The sequence below is a fragment of the Gordionus sp. m RMFG-2023 genome, chromosome 4 (genome assembly GCF_954871325.1).
Source record: "Gordionus sp. m RMFG-2023 chromosome 4, tfGorSpeb1-WG-v2, whole genome shotgun sequence".
Classification (NCBI taxonomy): domain Eukaryota; kingdom Metazoa; phylum Nematomorpha; class Gordioida; order Chordodea; family Parachordodidae; genus Gordionus; species Gordionus sp. m RMFG-2023.
In genome coordinates this window covers 5452650-5473995 of record NC_088778.1, presented here as the reverse complement: position 1 = coordinate 5473995, position 21346 = coordinate 5452650, and the positions used below count along the sequence as shown (strand labels likewise).

Here is a 21346-nt window from a genome sequence, read left to right as displayed (position 1 = left end):
GGATAGGTTAAGATAAATATTACAATTCAATTATAATAATAAAGTTTAATATTTTGTGGTTTTTTAGTATATTCTTTGCCTAAAAAAAATCATTACAATTCAATGACTCAGAATTATCTCTGTATTAAAAATTTTTTTTAAAAATATATTTTTTATATAGAGAAATATAAAAGGATTATTTTCATGAACTTGAGGAAAAAAACACGTATTTTTTTCCTAATACTTGGATATTCTTCACAAGACTTACAATGAATTCGGTCATTATCTTCTTCGCAATCCTTATATGCCCGCCAAAATGCTTGGAAGCTTATCCAGATAATTGTTACGGCAAAAACCCGTTAGCGATGTTTACTAGCTGCCCTAAATTTGTCAAATGCCCACCCGGTTATAGCCTAACCCGAGACCGGATTAGTTGTTGTGCCACTTGTGCCGAATTGACTACCGGCCTTTGTACTACCTTCAACTCCAGTCAAAGGATTCCACAAAATGATAACTTTATCGATTCGATTGTAGATTCCAAGGATTTTGGTGAAGCTATATGTAATTCGGAGGCAATTTGCCTTGTAGAACCCGGTTACAATGGACTATGCTTGGAACAAGGTTATTTCACATATTTTGTATTATTGATAAAGAAAATTTTTTTTAAACGTTATTGATTATAAATGAAGTATAAATTTCTAGATAAAGAAAATTTATCTAATATCTAGATAAATTTTGGAGATTAAAATATAAAATTGCAATTATTTTTACCGATTAATCGTAAAAATTATATTATATCAAAATTTCATGGATATTTTTCAATGCGTTTTGTTTCCTTCTCTTAAATAAACTGGTAATTCATTTTTATGATTTGCTGGTTTCAAAAAAAAAAAAATTATAAAATTGTTTAGGAATGGAATAGAGAGAAAAATCCTTGAAGAATTTAAAATGCTTTTTGTTTTTTATTATTTATTTTCATTATTTTTTTAAATATTTCATTCATTCTTTTTATTTTCTTTCTATTTTGCTATGTGGAAATCATTTACCATATCATACCTGGTTTAAATTTAAAAAAAATAAGATAATTTAAACACCTTGTAGTTTACGTTTCTTTCACACCTTAAATAAAATAAACAACTCTCTATATAAAATTTTACAAATTTGCGGTTCAAATTTTTTAATATTAAATTAATTTTTATATTTTTTTCCCCAATAAATATTAATAAAAATCAGGTTTTTTAAAAAAAAATTAAAATCCTTCATTTTAAAATGGTAAGAATCGCTCAACAACCTATTGTGTCCAGTGGAGTATAACTATAGGAATTATTCAGGATGCAAAATTATCGGCGGCTTATGCTTGTGCCAATCCATAAGGATTTGCGATAAATATGACGTTCTATTTCCATTCCGTGATCTCGAAGAATGCCAGGATTCACTGAATTCCTTCAATTCCGATTTTAATCATAGTAAAAAAAACAAATATTTTAAAATATTAATTATTAATTACTAAAATAACCTTAGAAAACAGGTATATCGATATTTGAAAGAAAGACAGAAAGAAAGATAAGCAAGAAAATATCAATTTAAAATGATTTATTTTTCGATTAACCAATATAAATTCAAAAGCTCATAAATTATCAAACTTTTACATATAAGAAAAAAACCATAAATATCTAAAGAAAACAGTAATTATAATTTTTAAATAATATTTTTTTTGGAGGGGAGGTAACAATAAAAACTAACAGTTTTAGTTCGAAAATGAAATTTAATTAGTACTAAATTTATACTTCAAAAAGATATTTTATATTTGAAAAAAAAATATGTAAATAATCATTAAAAGCTGATGGATGAATTGATGATGTGCACAAAGGAGATGTATTATTATTAAATTTTTGAACTATTTTAAGAATTAAATTTTAAATTTAAAGCTAATTTTATCGAGCATTAACGTTTTTTTCTGGGTTTTAATATATATATAAAAAAATTTAAAAAAAAACGGTTTATGTTGTGTTATAGAAATAATTTCATCGTTAAGATAATGTATTTAAAATATGTTTTTCTACGGAAATAATGTGTTTTATATTATCAATTAAACAAATTTATTGTAAAAATAATAAACATAAAGTTTATACGAATTTGCTATAGAAAATCCACCATTTATATATAGGAGTGAAAATGAATTATATCCCAAAATCCAAAAATAAATTCAAATCAAACCCATACCATCTTTTTAAAAACAAGCTATTAAGCTTTAAAAATTTTCTCTGACTTCAAATATCTAGATAGCTTATAGAATATGATATTCTGGCAATAACCCTGAGTTGAACATGGGAAGGGGAAATCTAAATGTACTGAAATAGGTTAGGTTGGATGCCGAATTAAATTAAATGTGATAATATTTCGATACATAAATTTTGTTTTATATACTTTATATATTTATAACCCATAATATATTATTTAATCTAACTCTACTCTCTATTATTCTTTTTAAAGTTGATCCTATGATAATAAAAGACATAATGCCATGTCTCGGTCCGTCTTATTTATAAAACATATTTCTGTTTAGTACAACCAGGTTAAACATATTTTGAATTAGAACACTCTTTTGGTTTGCTGTAAGTTTTGTTAGATTAAATAAATATTATATTGCTAACAAACAAATGATCCTTTACGTAAATCAGCTATATAGTCGGCTAAACAGATGACAATTTAAAAATAAGACACCAGGATACCATCTAAATTTTTTTATCCTCTAAATTAAAAAATATTTAAACACCGAATAAACAATAGCATATATTTTTTTTTCAGGCTAAAGCCATTTTTGAAAGTTTGAAAAATTGAGAGTTTTCTAGCTATTATATAAAAAAGATAAAAATATAGAGTTATAAATCATACAGAATAGTTTCAAAATATATTATAAAATATAATCATTACATTTGAAGATAAAATTTTAAATTACAAACACGCAAAATATCAAAATTCTTGGAAATGATATTTGACAACGTTAGATTTTTGGCTTGCTATCTTAAAATTTTATGCTATATAAAACGATAGAACGAGCTGGTATGGTCTTGGTCGTATCATATATCATAATTAAAACATTATAAAAGAACGTTTTTTTGCCTAAAAATGATACGTATTGAAAATCAGCATATTAATAATATATCTCAAAATGTATAATAAACAAAAATACACCAAATTTTGTATGAATATTATTTAGCCGACTAAAATTTTAACTAAAATTATCGGATCAAAATATTAAAAATGTTATATTTTAAGCGAGGAGATGACCAAACTAAATGTTTAAATACTATTTCTACCGAGATCATAAATATAACATTTTAGCCGCTAAGTATAATAAATTCTTGAAAGAAAATCAGTGATTAAGCACATGTCAAAGTTTAAGCCTGACAATGACAAGGTTTTAATTTCCCATTTTTAAGCAGAATTCTTTTTTTTAAAAATTATGTTCATTTTAAAATGATTTACATTCTATATATTTATTTGACAACATATTAATAATTTTATTTTCGGATTTTTTTTAAAATGATAATAATTCGGTCCTCGATGGGTCGAACCATATATCTGAAATATACTAAACCAATCATAGAACCATTTGTAACCTGTGGCTATTCTTTCATTAAATATTAAATCTCGTAGTCATATCTATATAATTTAAATAAAAAAACTATGCCACTATACTGATGGGTAAGGGCTAGATTGATGCATCTAAACATATACCCTGTTTTGCCGGCTCAATTCCTGACGGAACCTATATTTCTGAACTCTTTTTTTTCTTCTTTCTGTCGTGTACTGGATTTGTATGTAATAGATATGGAACAGGGCATGATTTGGGGGGTATAATGGAACTCTTAAAAAAAGGAGGGGGGGGGGATCAAATAAAACTTTGCTAAACAACGACCCCAAGCTATATTTATCATCCACTCATTAAGTTTTAACAAAATTATCCCCAATTTTGTCGGCTCCCAAACATACCTAAAGGCTTAGCCAATTTTACGACGTCAATTTTTTCCCCCTTCACTTTTTTTTAGAAATATTATTTATCACATTTTTGAATTAAATTTTTTGAGTTCAGGCCTTTTCTTTAATGTCTTGTAAATTTTTTTTCGCGAAAATAATATTTATGTCTTCTCATTTACATATTAAAAATATAAAATTATTTGAATAATTTTAAATATTTGTATTTTTTCTTAATTTTTTAGGTATAATTTTGTTTTTGACACTACTATTTTCGTATAAAAGGAGAACCTGTTGCATAATATGTAAAAAGGTGTTTTTTGTGCTTAATGACTTTCAGTTTATTTTATTATTATTTTTTGGTATGTCTATAAAAAAATTGTTTTATGGCTTCTCTATTTTGTTTTTCCTTCCTCATTTAAAAAAAATTTGCCAGATTTTTAAAAATTATTCGCCATTTTATATAAGATTAGGAATATGGGAAGCGAACAAAGAATGCTTAATGATCCATCACGTGGTTTTTTAATGCATTTAAAGAAAAAAAGGAATAGGCTCCAAGGCCAGATTTTTTAGATAATACTATGCGAATCCGATCGGGGTAGGTCTCTGATATTATATTATTAATTTTAAATTTTTCTGTATATTAACTAGCATTGATACGTAACAGAGAGTAAGATGATAGTTTAACTACTCTCTGATATTATATTATTAATTTTAAATTTTCTGTATATTAACTAGCATTGATACGTAACAGAGGTAAGATGATAGTTAATAACTCAACTATGACCGCCTATAGTTGGGTGATAGCAAAAAAATCGACTAATACCGCTAAGTATACAGGCGGGTGCTGAAAAAGCCAAGCATTGAGATACGAATTAATTTATATCCGTTTTCTTCAAAGCTGAGAGCTTAAATTTCAAAGAAAAATTAGAGATTGAGGTGATAGTTTTTAGGCTAAAAACTAGGTTTCCCCGTTTTTTTTATAGCTTACTAAGAATTAGAGAAAACTGCTAATAATAGAGGAACTATCAAATTGTAAAGTGGCGCGTCAATATTCTTTCTCGAGTAGATCAGAAATTATTTTTGCATACTAATCTGAATTATTAATTTCCCATTTTCAAAAATTCAGCCCACTTATAGAGGTAACAGAGATAGGTAATCTGCATAGGGCCTGCTAAAGCCCAATCCGATTTTATTTATAAAAAACTTGTCTTGCCCGGTCCTATCCCGAACGAATTTTTTTATTTGTCCCGAAGAGCCCGACCCGAAATAAAAATAAAAAAGTATTTTCTCAACCCGGCCCGGTATTTTTTTAAAATAGACCCAGCCCGGCCAAACCCGTTCAGGCTAGACGGCCGGATACGTTTTTTTAAAAAAAAAACTATTAACATTTGTTCTACACAACAGGATGTAAAAAACAAACTTTTAAAGTTATATATACATAGAACCTACCATATTTAAGCGTAAGAATTTCTATTTTAGCCAGTTCTGATCGCCTTTAGTTCTCACTAATAATGTTTAAGTAAGTTAATACTTTAGAATGTTTTAAAATGTAATATAATAAATTTGTTATGAATTTATTAGTTATATTCATCGTTATAATAAAAATGTATTAATTTAAAAAATAACCAAAATTTATTTTAAATTACAAAAGTTGAAAGGTACAAAAGAGCCATAAATGAGGATGCCATCACAAATCACAAATGCCCATCAGATTCATACCCAGTATTTCTAAACTCCAGTCGCGATAATGGTATTCGAAATTTTCCTGTTCATTGCGAATGCAATGTTAGTGCTTGTTTGACCCCTCAAAAAGCGTGCCCTCAAAATTTAGAGCAAATTCTAAAAGAAGGCTTATCATCATCACTTATAGGTAAATTCTCTCTTTTTTTTTGTAATATTTATGTATTTTATCATCTTCCACATAGGTTATAAAACGGTTCAATTAAGGCCGGGGTACACTGAACACCCAGGAAAATGTTGTCCAGTATTCGAGTGTCTTCCCATTTACGAACTCTTCAAAGAAGAAAGCAATTTTACTAAAGGTTTTTATTCGATAATTATTAAATATTAATAGCAATATATAACTGAGGAGATCATTTAGAATTTTCGATATATTGGAATGAGGTAGATTTAAATTATTTATTTTACTGCTCGTCTCGAACAAAAAAAAAATTCTTTCTAAAAGATTAATTTTAGATAATAAAGAGCGCAATTAAAAATCTTTTATATAGTAGACACATCTGTAAAACTAACGATATTAAATGATTTTGTAGATGGCGTTAATTAAAAACATGTCGGCAAAATATTTAAATATAAAACGCTCTCATATAATATCAATTTTTTTTTATAGTTTATAAATGATATATTAAAAAACTTCAAAATGATTTTTTAAAATATAATTTGATGTATTTAACCTTTTCTTTAAAATCAAATCATACAATTTACGGAGATATAGTGACTTTAAAAAATATATATAATGTCGCCTCTTCAACTAATTAGGTTTGATTTTAACCTCCATATTGTGACCGGAAGTGGTTTATTAACTGGTATTTTTTATAAAAGCGGTCAAATAAAAGAATATTTTTTGAATATTTGAAAAACAAAATGTTAGGGAAATTTACTTGCGAAATTTTTTAAATAAATATATTCCTTTTTTTGGAAGATTCCCTTAACATGTTCGGTCTCACTTTTGTAATATTAATTATATTATGCATTAATTTTTATATCATATATAATATAAATTTTTCTTTATAAATTTAATATTAAATTTTATGGAAATGTTTCATAATTTAATTATTTTTAAGCAGTTAAAAGAAAAGTGTCTTATTTGTTATAATATAATTATGTACGCCAAAGATGATATGTTCAATATTGAAATATTATACTATGACAACCCATCATGCAGCAATCAAAAAAACATACTGTGTAAACAATTATTTTAGAAATAGATAAAGTTGAATAATGTTCAATTTAAGGTCTAAGAAAATAATTTTATATCGGAGGTAAACTATGTTGAGAGACGTGTCTGATGAGGAGAATATGAGCATCACATTGGCACGGATTATAAATCAAGTAACAGTGGATAGAATAAAGAAAATAGAATTGAAAATTTTATTTAAAAAATCAAAGTTACAGTTGCAATAAGATTTAAGGCCTTCGATCTCGATGATTTAATTAATTCAGAGAAACAGCAAATTTTTAGAGGCGTTCTTATATCAGATATATTAGATCTGGATGATGAAGATCTTTTCATAGAAGAGTTTTGAACCAGATAATTACGATAATTACATGACAAATATCATGAAACTTTAAAATTAAATGTACTTACACATTGATATAACATTTTACTGTTGTACGAAAGTGTGAGTGGCACTAATAAATCCCCAATTAATAGTTAAAAAGAATGGAAGAACACGACAATAAATTGTTTAGTTCTGATTAGGATTTAATGAAAGATCTATTCAAACTCCTAGTATCCAAAGATATCGTCGATATTTTATCATCTCAAAAAGAATGCACCAAATACTTGGCTATATTATTTCGCAATGAAATAGCTAATCCCCTCATGGTTATTAATGGAATAATAATATTGATACATCTTTCCTTAAACAAATATTTTCCAATAAATTGAATCATGGATTTCCAATTACTGATCTTCAGGTATTTAATATTTTTGGGATATATTGTTTACAAGGTATTGACTGCACCTGTAGATTCTAGATACAAAAGATGAATATAGTGAACCCTTATCTTTAGGAAATATATTTTACTCCTGTTCAATTTTTAAGCAATTAAGCTACCGCGCTATTGCCTTACATCGATATGGATCAAATAGATAAATACTAATGAGATGTTTGATTTTCATGTTGCATAAAATTAGTAAATAAATATTCATTTAATAGTCCACTATATCATGAATGATTTGCAACAAGAATGTTACTTATTATTTTCTCCTTTATCTTCACCAGTTCGTTAACAGAAAAGTTTGGAGCTGCCTAGATTTCCGTTTTCGCTAAAAAAAATATTATGTGTTCCAGCCACTAACACCTACAGTGAGCGCCTATTTTCTTTAGCTGGTCTAACCTAAACTCAAGAAGATTCTCATTATGTCCTTACAATTTTAATAAAATAATTTTTATAAATGATAACTCTAGTTTTATGAATTTAATTCAATGTATCATATTGGTCATAGAAAAATAAACTTTAATTTAAAAGATAGATAACTCTAATAAATGAGTAAATTTATGTGTTCATAAAATTTTAAAAACAAAAATTAATCAAAAAAAATGGAAAATAGTTTTTTTTTAAAGTAACTCACGCCGATATAAACGACGGCGTGAAAATCGGCATGAAACGCCGCTGCATTTTTACACCGGCGCACAGGTCTAGCAATATGTAGATAATAGAGAGTAATCAATATTTAGCGCTAATATTTTGAACCATCTATATATTCCTATTTGGATATATTATGTTAAATTTTAATGCCAAATTAGTGGAGAGAGGGGAATTATTCGTCTTTCATAAATCAGTTTCCGCTCTTAATTCAATTTCTTTACCATTTCTTTCAAGGCGAAGTTAATTGTTATGATTACTTAAAACTGTAACTGCAAACCCTTAAAATTCGGATTTCTTAAGCAAAAACAACATCAAAACCCGTTTATATTTTAAATTGTAACATTAAAAGCTAAAAGAAATATTTTTTATTCAAAATTAATATAGAACCGGAAATAAATAAATTTTAATCAAATTTAGACGAAAAAGATGTTTGCTATGAAACTATTTGTCCGAACGAAGAGAGGAATTTCTCCTGTTCCGGGGATAGTATAGCTTTGCCCAACATTTTTGAGCCCAAATATTGTTGTTCTGTTCCACAAGGGTAAAATCAAAATATTAAAAGAAAAAAAAAAAATATTATTTTTTTAAAAACAAAAAATAAATATACACTTTTTGTAAACATAATCAAACATAAATATAAAACTCTTTTGATAATATATTTTATAATTTATCCACATTTTCCAATGACATATTATAACACCTAGACTGGCAATGCATTTATTATATGCATTTGAAAGCATCGTTGAATGGAAATCAGCTGGATCCGCCATTTTGGTAACCCAGATAGTAATTATTCTCATCTTAAAAACTAATATTAAATTGATAACTTGCTTCCTTATTATCTCGATGATCAGGCAATTCTTTAATAAAGTTTGCATGAGATATAGAAATAAATTGGCATCTCGTTTAAAATTTTTAATAATGATACGTATAACCAAAATGGCGTCCTCAGCTCTTTTAATGGATGCATCGTCATAGGTATTATTATATGTCATTGACATTTTCTTAATTTTTTTTTTTTTATTTACCTTTTACCAATCACTTCATTTAACAAAATTTTAAATTAGATTTGATCATTTACAAATAATAGTTTGGAAAATTTATGTCGGACCCGGATTTTAAAAATTATCCATTTTTTCAACTAGGTCCCTAATTTAAAAAAAAATATATATTTCTTAATAAAAAAAAATAAGGCCTTGTCCTGAATCTATAAATTATATGATAATTTTACCAACATTTCCCAAATTTTTTGAAATTAACGACCTTCCCGTATTTTGAATATTTGGTCATTCTAAAAAAAAATTTCCGTGTATACTTTATTTTGGAAATGATTTTCGAAGGAAGGAAGGAGAAAAAGAAAGAAAGAAAGAAAGCGGTAATATGAGAAACAATTTAATCTTTATGATTTCTGTGCTAGTTAATTAATAAAGATTTGACAATTTTACAGCTCAGGGGTAAAATCGTTCTTTTTTAAAAAATAAAATAAAAATAATGTTTAATCAACAGTTGTCAATGTTTGAAAGAATTATGCGAACCAACAGGTAGTACCATTTGTAGAAATGGAGAGTGGCCAGAATTGATAAAGTTGAGCAATGGTATTCCTGGAACATGTTGTGATTTTTACGAATGCAGAAAAATTAGTTATATTAATATTTAAAATATATTATGTTTATTTTCTTTTTACCACCCCCCATCCCCCCTTATTTCCAAGATCTAATATGAGAGTAAGGGTGTGCGGAATTCATAAATATGATCAATTGATGGTTGCTAAGATTTTGCTAAAGATGGAAATGGAGGTGGTGTGGGGGGGGGGGGGGGTGAGGCACTATTAGCTATTATTTTCTATAAATTTTATTAGAGATCTTTAGGATACACTTATTACTGGCCTCTGAATATGTTACTTTAAAAAAAAAATTATTTTGGGTTTTTTTTATTTATTTATATTATATAAATGTTTTTTTTTAGTGTGCTGCATTTTTTAATTTTGAAAGATCTCGTGCCAATCAATATGTACATAGTACCCACCCTATGAATTTTAAATAATTTTGCCAAAACTATTTTGTCTATTTTTTTAAAATCTTTACGACCAATCGATCTGTAAAAAAAAATAAGGATAGATTCAATTAATGCCACATAATTGTATGATATTCGCCGGGTAGATACTTTATACAAATTGGAATCGATTTTGGCATAATCACGCCTTTCAAGATTTAAAAAAAAAATGATTTAGTTCTAAGGATTTAACTAAATCACTACAACATAATATCAAACTTAGAGAGAAATTTAAATCAGCTTATAAAATTGCTATATTTATTTTTGCTCTAAAACTAAAATTAGTTAAGTATGGCTTTTATTTTAAATTGCTTTGCGGTAAAATAAACTCTATGCATATTAAAATTTAATTTTGAAATACTTACCATTAAGCCAGCCGATAACTATTTAAGAAAAGGAAAGAAGTTTAATTAAATTAACCAAAGTTATCTCATAAGTTCCAACAATTTTAAACTATAAACGAATCTTAAAGGGTTAATCTCCAAATTAATTAGTCAGTGTTTGAGCTATGTTTTGTTTAATTAAATCATGGGGAATTTTTGATTTTAAAATAATTAATAAATCATTATTTAAATATAACTTATATTATATCTTAATTATGGGTAATTTAGCTACAATTTTACCAGCTCAAGATATAAAAATAGAAGAGAAGGATACCAAAACTAGTTGCAAATTCAACCAAAAAGTGTACTATGATGGCCAGGAATGGTTTTCCGGCGGGGAAAATTGCGTTAAATGTTATTGCAAAGCTGGGTTGACCTTTTGCAGAGTTCTAAAGTGTCGAAAAAGGAAAGGTGATTGTATTGATGTAGAGGATCATAACGAGATCCGAGGTGGAGGAAATTTAACTAGTTGTTGTTCCCATTGCAACAAAGGTAAAGATATTGGGTATATAAATTTCAAATATAAATATGATATATAGATACAAAAAATCAATTTTTTAGTTAATTAATTTTTTGAAGAAAAGTAAAAAGATGGGCTACCTACATAAATACTTTAAAAAAAAATTTTTTTAAATTATTTATATACAAACCAAACCCCCAGAAAGCCAAAATATTACTCCCAGTGTATCTTTAGAATATATCAAATTCACCAAAAATAACGGCATTATGTATGACAATATTTGCACTTTGGAGAATGGGCTGACTTACCGGATCAAGGAAACGTGGAAAGAGAATGATTGCGAGATATGTGTATGCATGGAAGGAGGGAAGGTAGAGTGCACTTCTCAGATGTGTTCCCATCCTAAACATTGTTCCGCAAATGATATAGTGTCAGTAGCGGGGATATGCTGCCCATTATGCCTAAATGATACCTTTAGTATGACGCGCTTCAGAAAAAAAATTTAACTTTAAAGCAGAGATTGAAAAAAATAATTTTCAAAGAACTTTTTTTGAGCAAAAATTTTTTTTTTTAACTAAAAAGAATGCCAAAATCTTATATAAGTAAACCTTTTATAATTTTCATGCATTGAAAATTTTTCAAGATAAAATCAAAATAAAAATGTTAAAAGATTTTTTGAAAATTTTTATCAAACTCTGCTTTAAGTAAACTAATGTTTTTCTGCTATCATAGTTTTAAAAATTTTATTTTAAAAAAAATTCGTTTCTTTATAGAGTGAAGGAAATATATATTTATGATTATTAATTTTTAAAACCCCCCAAAAAAGATATGTTCAATGTAACCATGTCAAAGGTAGCCCCTGTACCAGGGTTATTAACAAACGAAGAATTGGAAATACTGCTTTACCCTCATAACAACAGCGTAAACGATTCTTCAAAAATTTCCCCGCCAAATTTCCATTGTTTTTCTAGTACCTTAAACTTGTACTTTGCATCCGAAGAGACTTGGAAGGAGGATTGTAGGATCTGTTATTGCATGGACGGCGTAACAATGTGTACCTTAATTTCTTGTTCTATACCCAAATGTGAAAAACCGTATTTTGATAAAGGAGATTGCTGCCCGCGATGCAAAGGTATACTTTTGTTCATACATCCCAATATGTTTTTTAAAAGTGTTTACCATTTGCTGTTATTGTGCAATCAATAAAGGCGTTTATGTATTATTCGTTTAATTTATCAATCATTCTTTATAAACGCAGTAGCATATCTCTAAAATAAACAACATTTTGATGAATAATATTTTAAAAAAATTTTATACTACATTTCATTTTATAGTGATTTATCATTGAGCATCTTTAATATAATGCCCTCTTTTAAGTTTTAGGGCTTCAGGGTTTTATTAGTTTCCTTTTAATTAACCATGGTCTAGTCTAGATTCACTTAGCTTTAGGGCAATAGCGGATTACTCTAAATTTTACGAAAGTCTAACACATTTAACAAAATGTATAATGTCCTATATTTAGCACTTATGGTATGTTGATAGCCGTTCTTTTAGCAAAATAAGAATTTAATAATGGCATCAGAGTTTGAAAAATTGATTTTACCTTGAAAAAATTTTTTGAGTAAGAAAATTACAAAGACTTTGGATTTTTAGGTAATATTTGAACAAAAATCTCTCTCCTTTTAAAAAAAATGATTTTTGCTCAATAACTTTTTGAAGATTTTTTTTTCAAACTCTGCGTGGTATATGTTCACAATATTTTTAAATATACTTATCCAAAAACTGAATTGCACCTTAGAATTTCAACAACTATTGTGGAGGGAATTCAATAAGTTGTATCAGGATATAGCGTAAATAACCTTTAGTTTACCCCCCCCCCCCAAAAAAAAAAAAAATCTAATTTTTTAAAAAATACAAAATTATACATAGATTCAGATAAACCAATTCCATATTCAAACTACACTATATGCGACGGCGAAGAGAAATATATCGATAAAGCATTTATACCCCCTGACAGGATAAGGACAGAAAACAATTGGACTCTCCCTAAAACATTCCCTTATGAAAGGGAGTTGATCTCTAATTCCTACGATTCTTGGTGGGTAGATAAATGCATCCTTTGCACATGCAGCCAACGGTACAGGTTAGTCTTTTGCTCCGTTGATAATTGCCCTCCTGCTCCCTGCAATTTTCCTCAGAAAAATGACAAGAGTATAATATTATGCTTGAATAATAAATTAAAATAGTGCCTCATAGTGTTTGCAACGGTCCGGTCCAGTCCGGTCTTATTAGACTTTTCGGTCCTATGGGACGGTCCCGTCCAACAACACGGTCCCACGGTCCGGTCCGGTCCGACCGAAGACCGATTAAAGAATATAAAAGTTTACTATAAATTGCTTTATAGTTAATGTGTATGTACATGAACATATAAAATATGATTATTTAATGCCTAACACTATATAATATCTAATTCATCGTTTACTTTTTATATTCTTCCGTTTCATTAAATTCAATATTCATAGTTTACTTTTTATATTCTTCTTTGATTAGGCATTTGTGTATAATATAATAAAAATGAATTGATGATATAATTGAAATATTAATAGGGTAATTTAACTATTCATTTTTAATAAATTTAAATGCAGAATAAAACTTTTGTAGCTTTATAAAAAAATTTTTTTTAGGTGGGACCGGACCGCCTGGACCGGACCGGACCGACGGTCCCACGGTCCGGTCTCATTTGACTTAACGGTCTATCGGTCCGGTCCCATTTTAGAAAAAAAAGACCGGACCGGACCGTTGCAAACACTAGTGCCTCACTTAAAGAATCAAAAGATGATAATTTTTTTTAAAATACATCATCTTATGATCATGGCAATTGGGTAGGAAATATTACATTATTCAAAAAATGTATTAACCATCTACAGCTTTTTAATCCTAGTTTCAGAAAAATACAGATCTCCCCAGGAGTTACAACTAAAGAAGCTAATTATAATTTTAAAAAATTTAAAAATATTATTGATTAAATAGCCATCAACTTACTAAATTAAGAAACAAGAAAGGAGATGGTACAATATAACAATCAAAGATATGTATATAATAATAAAATAATATAATATGCTAAAAAAAATGTTTGAAAGGTTTATCGGAGAGATTGAAGGGTTCAAATATTGATGCCAACTCTGGTTGCTGTTCAAGTTGTTTAGGTAAAAATTAATTTAAATTATATATGGATTATGTATACTTTTTTTAAACAGTTTTATTTTTAACTAAATGTTAATGGTAGAAATTTTTTAAAATTTAAATTTTATACATCGTGTATTTTTTAGAAATTTTGAAATGACAAAGTTTTGCTAAGTCTACATGAGAACGGGGGTTGGGGTAAGTGCAGTTTGCATCCAATTTTTTGAGGGAATTAAGGGGTAGGAGATTCAATCAAGTCGTACTTTTAGGTTTTTATTCTCTGTAATGAAGAAAAGGTCCTCTCATTTGTGCTTGTAATAATTGGTACCATTGCCAAAATATACAGTAATTTTAATATATTTGGAAATCTTATAAAATATACTTTAAAATATGATGCTTCCACTGTATTTCTTGCTCAGCTATTATATTAAATCGAATATTGTATTCGCTTCAGTTGAAATATCTGTTTCAGCTGATTCAGATATTTCTTCAAGGGCATACAAAATAGCCTCTTCTAGATCCAAAAAATACTGTAACAGCTTGATATCGAAGGATGCATCTTGTCATGCAGGCTTTTTGCAGTTTCTTTTTTCCTGCAGCACAAGAAGTCTCAGAAATAATTATATTCAGCAACTTCCTTGGATATCTGAAAATTTCATACACTCTAGAAAATTTATCAAAGTTATTATAATAGAGAAAAAAAAATTTTTTGGTTTGATAAAAATTTCTTATATCTATCAATGTTTAATGTTTAAAAAAAAAATGTAAGAAAATAAATTTTAAAAAATATGCAAGAAATAAATATTTAAATGAATTTTTTGCTAATATTTTGATTGAAATAGAATACTTTGCAATTCACAATCCATGAAGCCATTTTATATTTTTTTCAAAAATTCTTGCTACCGGTGTGGGACTCCGCCCTCTCTCCCACCCCCGTTGACTACGAGCCTGGGTTAAACAATATACTATAATAGTGCATTCATTGTAAACTAGGAGATTTTTATTTGAATTAATGATCTAAAAAATAACCCATTTATATTCACAATATTTTGCTAGTTGGTAGTAGAGCTAAAATAATTTAAGTTATTCTTTTTAAAATTTATGGCGAAAATTTTTTAGGGGGGTTTGTCATAGGTTTTTGAGTAGCATCCTGTAAAAATCCTGTCATGTCGACGCCGCATAACCGTATTCATCCTTATAGATAGTATACATATCCATTGAATTTGAAACAATTTCACCATGAAATTTTACATTTTTTTAAAAAAAACAAATTAAGAATAGGTCAAAATTTAAGGTGTTAATATATGGTGTGATAAATAATGACCCAATTTTACTAAAATGAAATAAGACCCTACTTGGTTTTAAAAAAATATATATATTAATAGAATCACGTGGTCGTTTCCGATATTTGACATATCATCTCCTGTAGCACGAATCTACTAAGTTGGTTTCAGAAAAAAATCCTGTCCTCGCTGGATTCGAACCCTGTATTGTTGGATTAGTGAAACAAACACTCTCCGACTAGGCATGAGTTACTACTCAAAAACAATAAAAAAAATTTGTATACAAGGATAAAATTGCGACGCAGTTTAATATTTTAATACCTGATTTTATTCCTAAGATTTCTATTATTGACAAGCAGCAGAGCGTCGCTAAATCCACCAAACGGGATTGGGGAAATTTTTTGAGGAGCCCTTCATACGCTTGTGGGAAACCCGTACGTACTTGTAAGCAAAGCAGTCTTAGGCCTGTCATTTAAACCAGGGTTGGCAAGTCGGTCAATTGACCAGTCAAATTCAGTCAATTGACCGGTCAATTGACCGGAGGAGTATTTGACCTGTCAAATACGGTCAAATACTCTAAAAAATTTAAAGGAAAAATAAATTAAAAATATGTTTAAAAAAGGGAAATACATGTGATCACAATGTTTGCTTATTTTTCGGGTCCACAATATCAAGAGGAGAACTTACTAGTAGTGTAATTAATGAAGTGTGTGATATAATTCAAGAATTAGCTATTTTACAAGGTAGTGATGACCAAAATATTTTAAGTGATATAATTAATTTCAGAAGCTAAAACAGCATGTTTAATATAGCAAAATATGTGGAAAGTAGTAATTTCCAGAAACAATCAATTCCGACCTCAAGTTAATAGATTAAACTTTGTCTACCCTGCCCATTAAGAGACTAACAATTCCTAGTTCTACTTCTTCTTTAGAAAGAAATAGGTCGATTTGGGTTAATATTCTTATGAAAATAGAAATCGATTTAAGATCTAAGATAACAGGAAAATTGTTTAAAAAATATTAAAGAAAATGATAATATTGAATATGAATCAGAACAAGACTCTGATACAGATAGCTACACGTTAGTTATTGAATGAATTTAAAAAATTAATATTATAGATTCATTTTACTATTATATTCAAAATAAAGTTAATATTAACTTTAAAAAAATATATTTGAATTTGACCACATTTAACCGTATTTGACCATATTTGGCCGGTCAAATATCGGTCAATTGACCGAAACGTATTTGACCGGTCAAATGCACAACCCTGATTTAAACGTCTATAGACTGAAAAAGTAGCTTGGCAAAGGATATGCCTATACTCAAGAATTGCCCCTTGATTAATTATTTTAAGGGTGGAAGGTGGTTGATTAAGTTTAGAAATTAGTATTTATCATTTTAATTTTTAAAAAAAAAACAGATAAAAAAGAAATTAATAACATTCAACGATATACATCATTACTTCAAAAGTATTAAAATTCTTTAAAATTTACGTGGTAGTAGGTACTTTATATGTGATACGACTCTGGCAACATCTGGTTTTTTATGATTATAAAACTTTCGCTATAAATATCCCTGATTTGCATAACGCCTGCGATCAAGAGGTCCGCACGGGTTGTTTAAAACCCGTCCCGAACCTCGGGTCGGGTTTCGAACATTGACTTATTTCCGGCTGGGGTTGAGATGTAAGGGGAGTCTGATCAGAAACCCGTTGACACATAAATATTAAAAACACAAATATCCTCAATAATCATATTGTTTCACAAAAAGTGTCGGGTAAAAAATTTAAATTTTGGGCTCAGTCCGCGAAAAGATTGTTTTGTAGGGCTCTACCTCCGACACATAGATATCTTTCCTTAATATCAAAAAAAAATTATCAGAGGAAATCCCATTCAGCCCCTCGAAAAAAATCGATACGTCTAGAAAAAACTCCTGCAAAAGTCGAAATGTCACGTACGGTCACGAATCAGTGTGGAAGCAAGATGCTTGTACCGGATGTAAATGCTCTTTTGGCAAAATCAAATGTTATTCTCAAATATGCGCCAAACAGTATTGTCCGACGCCATATCTGCAAAAAGGGAAATGTTGTCCCGTATGCTTAGGTTTATAATTTAGAATTGCCCGTATATAAATGATATTTTTTTTTTCACTCAGGTAACGTTGGGACAATTTCGAATGTTTATCATAATCCCACCGATCCTTATAGAGTAAATCGCTATAACAAAACTCCTCTCAATTTAAACTTCTTCTCGCGGACGGCGAATAAATTATTCGAAAGTTTATTCCTACGGAACAAAGATGCACCTACCATCAGGCTATACTTTCTATTGGCTTTCCTCCTGACACTAATTTTATGCGTCATATTATTCGCTCTCGTAATTTACTTGTCGTTCTACATAATACACGTTCTAGGTGGCAAGAAGAAACATTCCAATACGTTACAACCTTATTTCATAGCCAACGTCTATGAGGAAGAGGATGAGTACCTCAAAAAAAAGTCGCCCTCCGATGGCCATAACCGCCAATCATTGCTTAATAATCTATTTTGGCCTTCTCATTTCTTTAAAAACTCGTTTTGCTTCAAGAAACCTCCGGAATATCGAGACGGTGAACTTAATAAGAGTTGTTCTATCCTCAAGGAAAATTTAAATCGAGAATTGATCGCCACGATAAAATCCAATAATAAAGCTAATAATCACATATCTCTTCCCATGGCGAATGAATGCGAATCCAAACCTTTCCTGGATGAAAAATCGGTAACCTTGCCAGAACCGGAATCACCTATTGATAAACTGCAATTAATGAATGAAGATATGGATGCTAATGAGCTACGAGATGATCACGAGGAAATAGGTAATAAAAAAAATGATGATTCTACTCTGAGCGACAATATCATGCAGTTCAATAAATCTTATTATTATTTAACTACTTTGCCTAAGTCTTCCGAAGAATACCCATTTGAAAAAATGATTTAACAAAAAAAACATTTTTTTTACCTAAGGAACTAATATTTATTGTAAAAATGCTATCATTAAAATAAAACTTAAAAAAAACATCAATTGTTTTATTTAATATTTTTTTTTGCTCAAATTTATTTATTCGTAAATAATATATATATATATCTATTTTATATTAATAATATATATAATACTTTATATCATTTAAGTTATAAAATTAAATTAATATATAATTCCAAAAAAAACATAAAATAAGTATTGGAAATTTTTTTTTATCATACATATTTTTATAAATAGTTCAATTATAATCGCGTTATTTTTTTATTTTTTAATAAACTTAAAAAATTAACAATATTACATTTGGTATTGGGATATTTAAATTCATGGGAATTTGTGAGATTTTAAATCTGATTTAACCAGAAATGTTTTTAAGCATGTTTGGAGTACCTTTGTCAATTTCATTCAATGCCGTGTACCTTATAACTCCTAACTTATAGTGTTTTTTATATATGGATTTTTCATATAAATTAAAAAAATTACAAAGAGTTTATGGCAAAGATTGTATTGAAATTAATAGAGTTAGTGTTATCATCGATTTGAGCCTATCGATAAAAGCCGCTAACTCATAATTTTATCGGGAAATATATTACGCGAGCCTGAAGAATTTGGTTATAGATGTCACATTCAAATCAATCCGTTTAACATTCTACATAAAATATATTTTACACATGCTTGGAATACATTTCCGGTAACATCGGATCTAAAAAATTATAATATCCCTTTATAAATTACTTAAAATAGAAAGATCTCTAATCCTCGTGGATTTAATCAATGAATGTGGAATTAAATACCATCGATACTTTGCAGTGATACTTTAGTTGACATTTTAATGGGTTGAGGGGTCAAAATTAGATATATACATTTTTGAGGGGATGGGATTTCTTCATCCCCTTCAGCCTCATTTTACCAGACCTTCAGCCAGCTTATGTCAAATTATTATTGCAAGTTTTTGTTTGAAATATTTATTCTATTACCGTTATTTTCCATCTGTTTCTTCTCACTTTTTTTTTAAGATTCATTAGCTTTTTGGCCCTAACTTTTGGAAGCACAGATACTAATCTAAAAGATCCATTCTATTTAGGGTTTTTGTATCCACGGATGCTTTAATCAGTTTGACAACTGGTATAAAAAAAACCATTTTTTGTGAAACTTTCCGATTAAGAATAGCTTGATGTTGTTAACTTTACTTTTTAGAAGTAACTAATTTCATTAAAAAGTTACTATTTACATAGCATTCAAATTTGATAGGCATATTATAAAAACATTAATTTTTTTCAAAAGATTATGTTAATTATTCTTTCAAGAATTGTTGATTTTATTTTGTGATTTATCAAATGGTTGAAGTTAAAAATTATGCAGTTTTGATTCTTTGGTTGAGGCATTTTTAATTTAATGGTTAATGACTTGATTAGTAATTTTAAAAAAAATGTAATATAGGTTCATACACAAATCAATATTAAATTGATTCCCAATGTGAAAGGAGGATGAGCAATAATTAAGGAAAATAAAATTGCTTGAAAGAATACGATCTATTTTTAATATAACCAAACAATGTATATTATTGTTCTCCTAGATCACAAAATCAAATATATAAGCAAGGAATAGCTACACAAATAATGAAAATGGTTATTTTGTTTGTCATGGCTAATGAGACTATCAATGTAAGTTCCTTATGAGCAATGTAGTGTAGATGTTAGATATATCGTTAAAACAAAATACACTAAAAGAATCTTTTATATCGTTTGAAAAAGTTAATCCACTGGAGGCAGAGTAATTGGCAAAATTAATGATAAACACCTTTAAATAACAATTCTATAAATGCTATTTGTGCTGCTTAGGTCTATCATGGGAGAAGTTTTATGAGAGGGTATCCTTCAAGAGTATACATGATTGAGACATTTAAAAATTGCTATAATTTTACATGTCCTTAAAAAATAATCTAGATGTAGATTTTTTATAAATAATATAACATAGATACAGATACGAGTATCTTAAGAAATTGTATTGTAAAAATTCGACTAGACTAATTAACAACATTATTAAGAGAATTATCAAAAAATATAAGATATATACTTATATCTAAATTTGTTAAAGTAACTAGTTATATTTGAAAAGTTGTAACTAGTAACTGGAAATGTAACACCTAAAGTAACTAGTTACTTTTAAAATATTAATATATTATTAAAATTAATTATGATTAATCTTAATTTAAAATTTTGATTCTATGAGATTAATCAGACAAAATACACATTCGTAGGCGTAATCTGGATTTTGTTAGGGGGGAAAGACTTTTACCTCATAAATAATATTGGTCAATTATTGCCAGCCTTTCGCTTTTTTTCCTAAAAATTTTAAATATATAGTCGTTATTTAAAAAAATTATTAATTTTTACTTACTTTTTTTTCAAATTATTGCTTATAGGGTAATGTAATGAATATATTTTGGGCGGGGGTTGGGGGTATAGAGGAGGGAATATTTTATTTTCTTAAAACTATATTTACAAAAACTGACAAATTTCCGACGGGAGATTTTCCCCTTGCCACCCCCCCCCCTTCCCACCCCCCCCCCCCCTACATCTATTTACAGGATTTGATATGAATTCTGACACCGACTCATCATTTAATGAGGATGACATTAAAACAGTGAAATTTAATTTGCTCCATTCC

General features: G+C 28.3%; 1 protein-coding gene across 2 annotated transcripts; it reads left to right on the top strand.

Moving 5' to 3' along the window:
* Window positions 1-157: 157 nt before the first annotated feature.
* Window positions 158-18787, top strand: LOC135928932 (cysteine-rich motor neuron 1 protein-like). 2 transcript variants are annotated; one of them, XM_065465383.1, is made up of 13 exons: window positions 158-600; window positions 1257-1445; window positions 5612-5830; window positions 5886-6002; window positions 8713-8836; window positions 9802-9935; window positions 10959-11222; window positions 11392-11667; window positions 12017-12322; window positions 13120-13401; window positions 14331-14396; window positions 17543-17764; window positions 17817-18787. In XM_065465383.1, exons 1-13 carry the CDS (start codon window positions 249-251, stop codon window positions 18635-18637), a joined length of 3372 nt encoding a protein of 1123 aa, XP_065321455.1. In that variant the 5' UTR covers window positions 158-248; the 3' UTR covers window positions 18638-18787. The 2 variants fall into 2 exon arrangements, with proteins under 2 accessions (XP_065321455.1, XP_065321456.1); XM_065465384.1 differs by lacking the exons at window positions 8713-8836; window positions 9802-9935.
* The last annotated feature ends 2559 nt before the right edge of the window (window positions 18788-21346 follow it).

What these genes read in the sequence shown, in the direction of transcription:
- LOC135928932 (XM_065465383.1), top strand. Translation starts at nt 249, where the DNA reads ATGAATTCGGTCATTATCTTCTTCGCAATCCTTATATGCCCGCCAAAA. An exon ending in TGTTGTTCTGTTCCACAAGG is followed by an intron (nt 8,837 to 9,801) that starts GTAAAATCAAAA and finishes TTTAATCAACAG; the next exon opens with TTGTCAATGTTTGAAAGAAT. An exon ending in TTGTTCCCATTGCAACAAAG is followed by an intron (nt 11,223 to 11,391) that starts GTAAAGATATTG and finishes CCAAACCCCCAG; the next exon opens with AAAGCCAAAATATTACTCCC.